The sequence below is a fragment of the Camellia sinensis genome, chromosome 10, assembly GCF_055761805.1.
Source record: "Camellia sinensis isolate YWXY chromosome 10, ASM5576180v1, whole genome shotgun sequence".
Lineage (NCBI taxonomy): Eukaryota > Viridiplantae > Streptophyta > Magnoliopsida > Ericales > Theaceae > Camellia > Camellia sinensis.
Window position 1 is genome coordinate 3,200,450 of NC_138970.1, and position 12,615 is coordinate 3,213,064.

The 12,615-nt window shown below is 35.8% G+C and overlaps 1 protein-coding gene across 1 annotated transcript; it reads left to right on the plus strand.

Annotated features, from left to right (window-relative positions):
- Nucleotides 1-7,395: 7,395 nt before the first annotated feature.
- Nucleotides 7,396-10,388, plus strand: LOC114306360 (small ribosomal subunit protein uS7-like). Its single transcript, XM_082893299.1, has 4 exons — nt 7,396-7,401; nt 9,116-9,414; nt 9,676-9,879; nt 10,061-10,388. The coding sequence occupies exons 1-4, from the start codon at nt 7,396-7,398 to the stop codon at nt 10,113-10,115; spliced, it is 564 nt and encodes a 187-aa protein (XP_082749425.1). The 3' UTR covers nt 10,116-10,388.
- The last annotated feature ends 2,227 nt before the right edge of the window (nt 10,389-12,615 follow it).

The window sequence follows — 12,615 nt, forward strand, 5'->3', positions numbered from 1 at the left end:
GTGGAATGGAAGGAAAACTATGGGACAGATGCTACATGGGAAAAATATGAGGAAATGTGTCTACGCTATCCACATTTGTTTCTCGACGAAGGTAAATTAAGTTTGGTGGACCAAACTTCCTAAAGGGGGGAAGACTGTGATACCCCTGTTCCGTAGTATGCTAATCGGTTCTTAATTTGAGTATGATTATGTGTTTAGCATGATTTTATGTGCCATTGTGTGAATATATGTGATTTTGAAGTTTTATCTGTTCACCGTAGGAATATCTGTCTGAATAATCTGCTTTGGAAATTAAATTGAAGGCCTTATCGGCCACGAAACTCGAAATTGATTACGCCATTGTGATTGGCATAATTTTTAGAGCCTACGGTGGAATTTAATTGAAAATTGATTCAGGTCAGATTAAATTGATTTAATTGATGAATTAAGTGCCCAAATATTTTATAGTGAAATATTATGTTAGTGGGGCTTGTTGTATAATGGCACTATACTCCCCTTTAACTCATATAAACTCAAAATTTGAGTTAGACAATCGGGAGGGAGAGAGGACCGGCCATAGTGAGAGAAAGGGAGAGGAATTGTGCTAATTTGGCTTAAAGCTTGGAAGTTTTGGAGATTTTGCTCAAGAATTGACTAGGGCTTAGAAGATCAAAGCTTCTAGGTGAGTAATTCTTGGATTATAGTTTGTAATTTTTGTGTTCAAGCTAATTTGGTGATCAAGAGTGAGATTGAAATGAAATTGTGTTGGATTTGTTGAATTGAAGCTTAATATGTGCATGCATGTAAAGACTTACCTTGAAATTGCATGTTTGTGCATGTTTGAAAACAAATGTGTATAATCCATGTGAAATGTTAAAGGGAACTCATGTTTTGATTGCCATTTGTGTTGTCTAAGTTGAGAATGTGGCTAATTCATCACATGCATGTAGATAAATCAAGAGATTGAGCTTCATAATGTTATAACCTTGCGTTGGCGCCATGTCGGTATGATTATATTTGAGATTTGAGCCATTGCATGCAAGTAATGTAGCTGGAAAATCGATTTGGAGCTTAAGAACACAACCTGGAATTTCTAGAATTTTGACTTCCGCTCGGGCGGGGGGGGGGGGGAAGGGCCGCTCGAGCAAAGAAATCGTGCTCCCAACACTTTTTGCAGAGTTGGATGTCCGCTCGAGCGGGATATCTCACGCTCGAGCGGGGAGTTTTTGTAGACAGGCCTTTCGCTTTAGCGCTCTATTCTACGCCCGAGCGTATTTTTCATGCAACCAGTACTTTTGCAGGCCTTAAAGGCCGGCTCGAGCGGGGAAGTTGACGCTCGAGCGGGGTCCCTGTTCTCTGAAATTTTGTATGCTTGTTCTGTGTTTTGTTTTCCGTTCTCTTTCACTTGTAAACACTCTTAGGCATGTGTTAAGCATTGTAAATGAGTTAATGAGATAAGAATAAAGCCTAAAGAGGAATATGCGAATTAAGGAACGGGTTGAATTGTTAATGACCCTTTTGCGTTCATGGAATGTGTAGGGTCAAGCTCCATGGCGAATCCACAAGCCGATCACTGTGAATAATATCAATATTTGAAAGCTTGTCAATGTCCAATTGTTATTTCCCTTATAAGCTTTATGAGTTGCTAATTGGGATTGTGGACAAAAGTTTGACATGATAGAAATGAATGGACCGAAGGTCATTTTGATAGAAATGGATGGACCGAAGGTCGTTTTGACGTGAATGAGTGGGCCGAAGGCCGTTTTGACATAAATGAATGGACCTAAGGTCGTTTTGACACGAATGTATGGGCCGAAGGCCGTTTTGACGTAAATGAATGGGCTGAAGGCCGTTTTGACAAAAATGAATGGGCCGAAGGCCATTTTGACATAAATGAATGGGCCGAAGGCCGTTTTGACATGAATGAAATCTGATTGGGCCAAAGGCCAGTATGTTTGGAACTACAGTCATTTGATCTGAATTTTGTATAAGTGTATATATGTTAAGCAGAAATATACATTGGGCCCAAGGCTGTTCGGAGCATGTTGTTCTTCATATTGCTTATGTAACTTATGTATTCGATATTATTCACTGGGCTATCGTTCACGCTCATTCATGTGTTTGTAGGTGAGCCGATGGAAGTCCAAACCCAGCCCCAGTGAAGTCTGCCAGGAACAACATGAGTTTTGGAGAGTCAGCCTTGTGTCTCACGTACGAGACCCATCCTTGCCATTTTGTTATGTATTTATAGTTTGTCGTGTTGGCAAGGACTTTGTGTACATTTGTATATATTCTGTTATGGGTTGACTCAGTTTGAATGATCCTGTCTGTAAAGAATTTTATGGTATTGTATTTTTGATGTGGGTTATTAACGTATATATAAGTGGGTTATTTTGATGTGCATATAAGCACGGCTCTGTGGACAAAGTTTTAAATTATGCTTCCGTTCGGCCCCTTTACTCTGTTGAGTTGCGTTTGTTCTAGTTGAGGCTGTAGGTAATCTCAGAATTACTGGCCGGTTGTGTCCTTAACCCATAGGGGCGGGTTCGGGTCATAACAAGTTGTCATCATTTGAAGGGAAGACAAACCAAGAACTCCAATAGCATCTTCCTTCTGGACAAAATAAGGATCATATGCTTCCACCACAGATAAAATACGAAGCAAGAGACATCGACTTATCTGGAACCTCCTCCTAAATAAATTGGGAGGATATGTAGGCATTTCAGAGAAGTAATCTTGATAAAGTCTCTTGTGGCCTTGAATTCGATTACGATAAAAAACTACATGACCTTGAATGGAACCACAACGTAATCCCAATTGTCTCTCATTATTTAGTCGTTGCTGGTGAAAATACCAGAAAAAATTATATTTTATTGATAAATAATGCAAAGAAAATGAGATACAAATAGATCAGGTTGTGGCACGGATATCTCATTTTCTTTAAGAAGATCAAGCCCACTGCGGTAGGAAGAACCCAAATACCAATGTAGCAGTCACAAAACTATGACTTGTCCCTTCCAGGATACAATAGGCTTACCACGTATCGTATGGTTCAGGCCAACTCTGCACAAAATGGTGAACCCAAAGCTCCACCAAGAAAAACACCATTCTTTGCTAGTAATCTCTCTTGTATAGAAAATAGTTGGTGTGTTTGTGTAGAAGAGAAAAACTATTCATAGGCCATTAAAACCTTACAAATTACACCAAAAATAATGATGACCATTAAACTAGAGAAAATTGAGAGACTCCAAATAATAACTCACCACCAAGTTCATGAAATCTAATTAATCTCCATTCATGAACAAGACAAAAGGTCACCAAAGTAATAAATCTCCATTCATGAACAATATGAGATTCATGAATAAAACAAAAGAAGATTCATGAACAAAAAAATATAAATAAATAAATGATATTAAAATGGTCCAACAATCCCCCACTCATTTTAATATCAACAAGGACAAGAGAGATTACCAAATAAAGATAGACTAGTATGCATCATGAATGTGTGCTCTGAATTGAACCTTCATTAGTGAAACAACAACCTCTACTCCAGAATCAGTAGTGGTTTCAGACTTGAACTATGACTGCTTAGGGGAAATAAAGTATTACTACTAACACATAATAATCTAGGTGTTGACATGAGCTTTAATAGCCAGCACATTACGGCCTTGTGCTTATCCCAGTTCTCATGAGCATATTTGAGAATAAGCCTTGTTCTCATAGAAAGCCGCCCCACTTTCATGCTCACATAGGTGAAATCTGTCAAGGATGTTCCTGTAATTTACATACCCCACTCAACAAGAGCTACAGAATTTCATTAAGAGTATAAAACTCAACCCTCCAACATTACATGACAAATGCACTTACATCATAGGGATGGATAACAAAATATTAAATAGTGCATTTTTGCAACCACCATATGATTCGTTCTTCCCATTGAACCTAGTTACAGGCTCTGTGGTCCCTAGGTTGGGTATCCTCATACATGGTTTATGATTTTATAGGCTTCAAACCAGGCTTCAAACCCATCTCCCTCGATGTATTTCAGACCCTATCCCTCGCTAAGGCCTTGGTTAACAGATCCGCAACATTATCACAAGATCTTACATAATTCATAGTTATAATGCCATTACTTAAATAGGATCTCACATTACCGTGTTTCCTTCGAATAGATCTGAATTTACCATTATAAAAAATGGTTGTTCACTTTACCAATAGCAGCAGTGCTATCACAACGAATTAACACGGGAGCAATTGGTTTTTCCCAAAAAGGGATTTCATTTAACAAATGTCTCAACCAATTCGCTTCCTCACATGCTAAAGTTAACGCTATAAGTTCAACTTCTATAGTAGAATTAGCAATTATGGTCTGTTTTTTAAACTTCCAACATATAGCACCACCAACCAAGGTAAAAATAAAACCCAAGGTAGAGAGAGAATCACCTGACAAAGTGTTCCAATCAGCATCACTATACCCCTCAAGTACCGCAGGATATTTGTTATAAAACAAATCATAATTTTTGGTACCAGATAAATATCTCATAATTCTTCCCATGGCTAGCCAATGATCTCGACTTGGCTTGCTAGTAAACTTGCTAAGTGCTCCAACAGCATATGCAATGTCAGATCTAGTACAATCAGTAGCATATCTCAAACTACCAATCATTCTAGCATATTCTTTTTTATTAATCACTTCTTTTTCATTTGTTACAACAGATAAATGTATGCTTGCATCAAAAGGAGTAGCAACATATTTACAGTCTAGAAAATTATATTTCTTTAAAATTTTCTCAACATAATGCGACTAATAAAGAAAAATGTCATCTTTAGTCTTGGTAATTTTAATTCCCGAAATAAAATTGACTTCACCAAGATCTTTCATATCAAAATGGCTATTAACCATATTTTTAGTCTCATTTATGATATGCAAATTAGAGCAAAAGATAAGTAGATCATCCACATATAGGCTAATAATCACATGTGCATTCTCACAAGTTTTATAATATATGCACTTGTCGCATTCATTAGTCTTATAGCCATTCTCAAGCATGCAGGAATCAAATTTCTCATGCCACTGTTTAGGAGCTTGTTTTAAACTATAAAGGGATTTAGTTAGCTTACACACCTTGCTTTCTTGGCCAAGCTCCACAAAGCCTTCGGGTTGGTCCATGTAAATCTCCTCATTTAGATCTCCATTTAAAAATACTGTTTTTACATCCGTTTGATGAATTTTTAAATCATGAATTGCAGCCACTGCAATCAACAATCTAATAGATGTAGCTCTAGTAACCGGAGAAAAAGTATCAAAGAAATCAAGATCAACTTGTTACTTGAAACCTTTAGCGACAAGCCTCATTTTGTATCTATCTATAGTTCCATTCGGTTTAAGTTTTTTACGAAGGACCCATTTACACCACAACCTGGAGGTAAATCCACTAGCTTCCATGTTTTATTTGAAACTAGTGAATCTATCTCATCATTTACAGCCTCTCTCCAGAAAATAGCATTAAGTGATGATAAAGTTTCTTGCAGCGTAAGAGGAATTTCTTCCACATTATAAAGATAATAGTTAGGGCCAAAATCTTTTTCAAATCTAGCTCGTTTACTCTTCCTTGGTTGAATTTGAGAATTTTCTTGTTCTTGAAAAACTTGAGATGGAGTAGAAGAGCTAGGCACGGATAAAATATTTTCAAAAATTATTTGACCCTCACTATTTCTAGATTTGAAAGGAAATTTATTTTCATAAAAAATAGCATCACCTGATTCAAAAATAATATTATTTTTCATATTAAAAAATCTATAAGTTATACTATGCAACACATACCCAAGAAAGCACAGGTGGTAGCTCATTCACCCAATTTAGGTCGTTTAGGATCTGCAAGCCTCACAAAAGCTAAACAACCCCAAACCCTCAAATAACTTAGATTTGGTTTATGCCCCCGCCACAACTCATAAGGTACAATTTTAGTCTTTTTGTGTGGCACTCTATTTATCACATGGCAAGCTATCAAAATAGCCTCGCCCCAAAGATTTAAGTGAGCACCTTAATCAATAAGCATAGTATTCGTCAAGTCAATTAACGTTCTATTTTTTCTTTCAGCTACGCCATTAGATGAAGGTGAATATGGCGGAGTAGTCTCATGAATAATTCTCAATGACTGAACAAAAGAGTTGAATCCAAGAGATTCATACTCCCGGCCTCTATTACTTATAATTCTCTTAATCTTTTTACCGAATTAATTTTCCACTTCAAGAATGAATTCTTTAAATTTCTCAAAAGCATCACTTTTATTTTTTAATAAATATACGTTTGTGTATTTTGAAAAATCATCAATAAAAGTGATAAAATATCGGTTACCACCCTGAGTTAAAATTCCTTCAAACTCACACAAATCAGTATGAAATAATTCTAGCAATTCGGTATTTTTTTCAACACTTTTATGAGGCCTCTTAGTAATTTTTGCTTTACTGTAAACTTCACATTTCTCAAATTTTTTGTCACTTTAGGAATTAATCCTAAACTAATGATTCCCACATATTTACTGTTAATATGACACAAGCGAGCATGCCAAAAATTTATAGAAGATAACATGTAAACCGAATTGGTAGATGGTTTATTAATCTCAACATTCAATTTGAACATTCCATCACAAGCATAACCCTTACCCACAAAAATACCCTTCTTGGTAATCACATGTTGATCAGATTCCATAGTTTGCTTAAAACTAGCCTTATTTAACAAATAACTTAACATCAAATTCTTCCTCATGGATGGTATATAAAGCACATCTTTTAAAGTAAGCACACGTCCTGAGGTGAACTTAAGGTCAACCTCACCACTCCCAAGTATCTTGGTTTGACTAGAGTCACCAAGCATAATTGTTTTCTCATCATCAAAGGGAGTATACACATTGAACCAAGCTTGATCATAACAAACATGTCTATTAGCACCAGAATTTGCCCACCAACCGTCCACATAATTAACCATGCAAATGTCTGTAATCATTGCCACAAATGGCTCCTCGATAACGTTAGCCTTTGGGACAGGTGCACGTTTTCGGAATTTGCAAGTTCGAGCAATATGCCCACTTTTGCCACAGACAAAGCATGTAAAATTTTGTGGAGGTGATGGACCTTGGTTCTTATTTGGATTAATCCATTTATTGTGAGGTTTACCATAATTCTTCATATTCTTTTTGTAAGGCTTCAAATAAGCATTCTTGGAATTGTGACCTTTGGGTAAGTTATTACTTGCTGAAACAAAGTTTACCTTTGTGGTAGAATTGTCATTACCCGCTTGTGTTATTAATGCATCTTGGCCTCTAGCCTCCTCTTCGACTCAGATGTGAGTGATCAACGCCTCTAAAGAAGTCTCCTTTTGTTTGTGGCGCATGCTCTTTTGGAATTCTCTCCAAGATGGCGGTAGCTTGTCAACAAGTCCTGCAACTACCAAGTTGTCACCAATCTTGATGCCTTTAGATCTTACTTTTGCAACTATCATTTGGAAATCTTGTGCTTGCTCCACAATAGATTTTCCATCCACCATTTGGAAGCGAAAAAAACGGCTAGCTGCATTCTTTTTTGCTCATGCCTTTTCAGTATCATACTTAGTCTGTAAAGTTTTCCAAATTTTCTTTGCGGAAGTATAAGTGGTGTCATGGTAATCATAAAATTGATCAATAAGGCAATTTAAGAGATAAAAGCGACATTTATACTCATTTGTATTATAGGAAGCCACTTTTGCTTCATGTGCCTCGCAGTCTTCATCATTCATCTTCTCGGTTGGGATTTTGTTTGTGTTCTTCTCGGTAAGAACATATGCAACTTTCAAAAGACTAAGGTAAAAAAGAACTTTTCCTTTCCACCTCTTAAAATAAACTCCCTTGAACTTGAAAGGCTTGTTGAGATCTCCAATTCCATCATTGGTTTTTTCTGGTGCTTGATCCATGTTTGATCTCCTTAAAATTGTTGGTGAAAATACTAGAAAAAATTATATTTTGTTGATAAATAATGCAAAGAAAATGAGATACAAATAGATCAGGCTGAGGCACAGATATCTCATTTTCTTTAAAGAGATTAAGCCCACTGTGGTAGGAAGAACCCAAATACCAATGTAGCAGTCACAAAACTATGATTTGTCCCCTCTAAGATACAACAGCCCGACTACTTGTCGTATGGTTCAGGCCAACTCTGCAGAAGATAGTGAATCCAAAGCTTCACCAAGAAAAACACCCTTCTTTGCTAGTAATCTCTCTTGTATAGAAAATAGTTGGTGTGTTCGTATAGAAAAGAGTAGAAGAGAAGAACTATTTATAGGCCATTAGGACCTTACAAATTACACCAAAAATAATGATGATCATTAAACTAGAGAAAATGGAGAGACTCTAAATAATAACTCACCACCAAGTTCATGAAATCTAATTAATCTCTATTCATGAACAAGACAAAAGGTCACCAAAACAATGAATCTCCATTCATGAACAAGATGAGATTCAGGAATAAAACAAAAGAAGATTCATGAACAAAAAAATATAAATAAATAAATGATATTAAAATAATTCAACAGTCGCTCTTCTTCTAAAGTAGCTTTTGCAAATATCTCCAATTCATTATCAGAACTATAGTCATCAATAATATTACACTATTGCGAGCCATGGAAATTAAAAGAATAATGAAACTGAGAGATAAACTACTGAAAATAAATATTAGGTTGTGTTTTGCTTTTTAAGCTTTGTGAATTCCAGCCTAACAACTTCAATTTTCTGCAAAGTCAAATTTATAAAACAAATATTATAAATGGATATAGTTTATTTTGTTATTTTGAAATAAAAATTATTTATATAAAAAATTAATTTGGTTAGATATCAATAAGCACATTGACTTATCATATTTTGTTTTATAAGTGTTTTGTTTTATGAAATAAATAATAGATATAATTTTACATTAAGATGTTCACTTTATAAAACAACCATGATAAATTAATATGTATAATAATATCCGATCAAATTAAAATTTTGTATATCGCAATTTCTCTTTGATTACTATTATGAATCTCATCGGGCTCACAAAGTGAAATCTTTAAGGATATAACAATGACGAAATCTTATATGGATAAAACAAAAATGGCAAGAAGTAGTGCAATCAAGCGGTTTATGAGCCTCACACAGCTGGAAGGTATTCAGTCAAGCAGTTTAGGAAGGCCCAGTGCCCAATTGTGGAGAGGCTAACTAACTCTTTGATGATGCACGGGCGGAACAATGGCAAGAAGCTGATGGCGGTCCGCATTGTCAAGCATGCTATGGAAATTATCCATTTGCTAACTGACCTAAACCCTGATAAATTATTCAGTGCTCCTAGAGCAAGTCTAGGTGGTGCGGTGCTCCAAATTGATAGCTATCGTTTTTGTGTTGGGAGTTTGACGAGACGATATAAAATGTGTCAATTAGTAATCAGAGTGGAGCATTGCTCCAAGAGCACCTAATAATATTTTGATAGTGAGAGCTTAGCTTCACTTTCTGGCTGAATAAACTTTACTGCTTCCTTTCATACATTTGGGCACTTGGTAGAGTGATGCACTTAGGTTGCCTTCTTGTTCTTTTAAATTCTCATTATCAAGTTCATAGAATTATGCACTTAGGTTGCCCTCTTGTTCTTTTTGGTGGCATCATGATTTATTTCGTTTCACTATTAATACAGTGGACCAAGAGATGATGCTACTCGAATTGGTTCTGCTGGTGTCATACGGCGTCAAGCTGTTGATATTTCCCCACTGAGGCGTGTTAACCAAGCAATATATCTCCTTACAACCGGAGCTCGTGAAAGTGCATTCAGAAACATCAAGACCATCGTTGGGTGCCTTGCTGATGAACTCATTAATGCTACCAAGAGGTCTTCCCACAGGTACAGAAGGGCTAGTTTTGGTTTTTTCATATATTATTAACAAGGACCGAGCTTTTATTGGTTGATTCATCCTTCTCACTCTCCCATTAGTTTTGTTTTTATTCTTAGTAATTCATTTTGTGAGCTAATAATAATTTGATTCATCTACTTGGTGGCCCTCTCTATTTTGGGGTATATGCAGCTATGCTATTAAGAAGAAAGATGAAATCGAGAGGGTTGCAAAGGCCAACCGTTAAAGAGTGGATGTTGGTGGTGGAATGGAGAAAGCATACAGTGATGAGATAATTTTGTTTATTGTGCTTTCTAGTTATAATAGGTGCTAGGAATATGGAATTGCTAAGAAACATGTATGTCGGCTGAAGTATTTACTGTTTTTTCATGGATTTGGGTTCTTTCTCTAGTGTGTTTTATTTAGTTACAATTGTATTGTTATCGAGTATATTGACTTTGGAAGTTTTATTGTTAAGTTTTTGACCTGCAGTTTTGGTGAGCACTGCTTTTTGTGTTCCTATTTCCCAGTTTAAAATTCTTTGCACTGCTTTCTGCATGCTTCAGTGGTAGTATTTTGCTGTACATCTTGCAGCTTCTTTTGCATGTCTACTATGAAATGTATACTTTTTATCACAAAAAATATAATTTTGGTTAGTCAAAATTGAAGAACACTTCTCAGAAAATTTTTCAGAAAATAGATGTGAGTGATTATAAATCAAAAAATATTTTATGATTTTTTTGTAACTTGTTTACATTAGAGGCTTTGGTATATATTGTCACGACCCGCTCCTCGTACCCAAAGGTTAAGCATCGTGATGGCCAGTAACTGAGGTTACCTACGGCCAATTCTTAAACAAATCAAATAACGCGAGCAGGAGTAATATTTAAATAAGGGTACCAAAATAATCATCGGAACTTCTATTTTTATTATAAAATATATTGACCAAAAATGTCGATATTTACATAGAAAAATATCATAAGAGTGTTGTGTGTGTCTATTCTGCAGCCCCGCATCTGAGACTTTTCAAAAACTATTTCTGAGTTGCATTATTTCCTGAAAATTGGTAAACATCTATAAGCACATGGCAGAATGAGAAATATATTACCAAGAGTATAAGGGACACGAAATAACCATGGATAGTTAGTTAAGCCAAAATATTTACATAACCCAATTTGGTAAGTAAATCATTGGTAAGCAAATCATTTAAGTAGCAGCAACTAAAATACAAATATTATGTAAGTAAATGACCATAACCACGGTACAGAATAAAACAGAGGTCACAGAAGTGACAGTCAGAACAGAGGTATAGATTCAAGAGGTGACTCGTACGGATTTTAGAGGTGGCTCCCACGATAATGTAGCACTTAGCTCCGCACAGCACTTTGGTCCGCACAGAACAGAGGTACGGATTCAAGAGGTGGCTCGTACGGATTCTAGAGGTGGCTCCCACAATAGTGTAGCCCTTAGTTCCGCACAGCACTTTGGTCCGCACAGAACAGAGGTCAATGGATCAGAGGGCCACAAAGTAACCAAACAGAGGCCAATGGTTATTGAAGTCCCCCAAGGCGTGGGACTCCCGTGGTAGTACTTACAAAACATAATTGTATATAAGGTCATAGCCAAATATTCTTTAAAAATAAAACAAATATATCCATGAGTTTCCTTTTAAGCAAACAGGGTTCAGAAATAAAACTACGTAACTGAAACATTTATAAAACATAACTTTTATTAATATACTAATAAAACATAACTTGTATAAAACAGATTTTGGTAAGTCAAAATATACGTAAAATATATTTTAGTAACTTAAGATATAATATAACTCACCTTAACTTTAATACCTTACTCTTCCTTTCCACTACTAAAAACTCTTTTCACCTTCCACTATTTTTTCATTCTTCCTCTTTCTTCTTTCTTTCCTTTCTTTCATCTTTTTCTTTCCTTTTTTTCTTCTTTTTCTTTTCCTTTCTTCTTTCCTTCCTTTCTTTCTTTTGTTTTCTTCTTTCCTTCTCTCCCGGTGAGACGCCTCCTCCTTAAATAGAGAGGAGAAACCACTCTCCGACCAACACGTGGCCAGGCGTCGCTTTCTCACCAGTTTAATTCATAATTATATAGATTCATTCTTATTCTTAATAGATATTTAAGTAAGGGTACGAAAATAATCATTGAAACTTCTATTTTTATTACAGAATTATTAACCAAAAAAATCGATATTTACATAAAAAAATATCATAAAAGTGTTGTGTGTGTGTCTATCCTCCAGCCCCGCATCTAAGACTTTTCAAAAGCTCTATCTGAATTGCATGTTCCCTGAAAATTGATAAACAACTATAAACACATGACAGAGTGAGAAATATTATACCAAAAGTATAAGGGATACGAAATAACCATGGATAATTATGTAGCCAAAACATTTACATAAACAAATCATTTGAGTAGCAGAAATCATTTAAATATCGGCCTTTTTGGTCAATACATTTTGTAATAAAAATAGAAGCTCCGATGATTATTTTCGTACCCTCACTTAAATATTACTTCCGCTTGCGTTTATTGATTTGTTTCAGAATTGGCCGTAGGTAACTTCAGTTACTGGCCATCACGATGCTTAACCCTTGGGTACGGAGAGCGAGTCGTGACAAATGGTATCATAGCAATGGTTTATAAAAAAAAAAAAAAAATCACCATTGGAGCATAGGACACACGCACATTTAGGAAGTAGGATAGTGGGTAATTAGTACCGAATT

Excerpts from the sequence above, each read along its gene's own strand:
- LOC114306360 (XM_082893299.1), top strand. Across the intron at positions 9,415-9,675 it reads TTGACGAGACGATATAAAAT|TGGACCAAGAGATGATGCTA; the intron begins GTGTCAATTAGT and ends CTATTAATACAG. Across the intron at positions 9,880-10,060 it reads ACCAAGAGGTCTTCCCACAG|CTATGCTATTAAGAAGAAAG; the intron begins GTACAGAAGGGC and ends GGGTATATGCAG.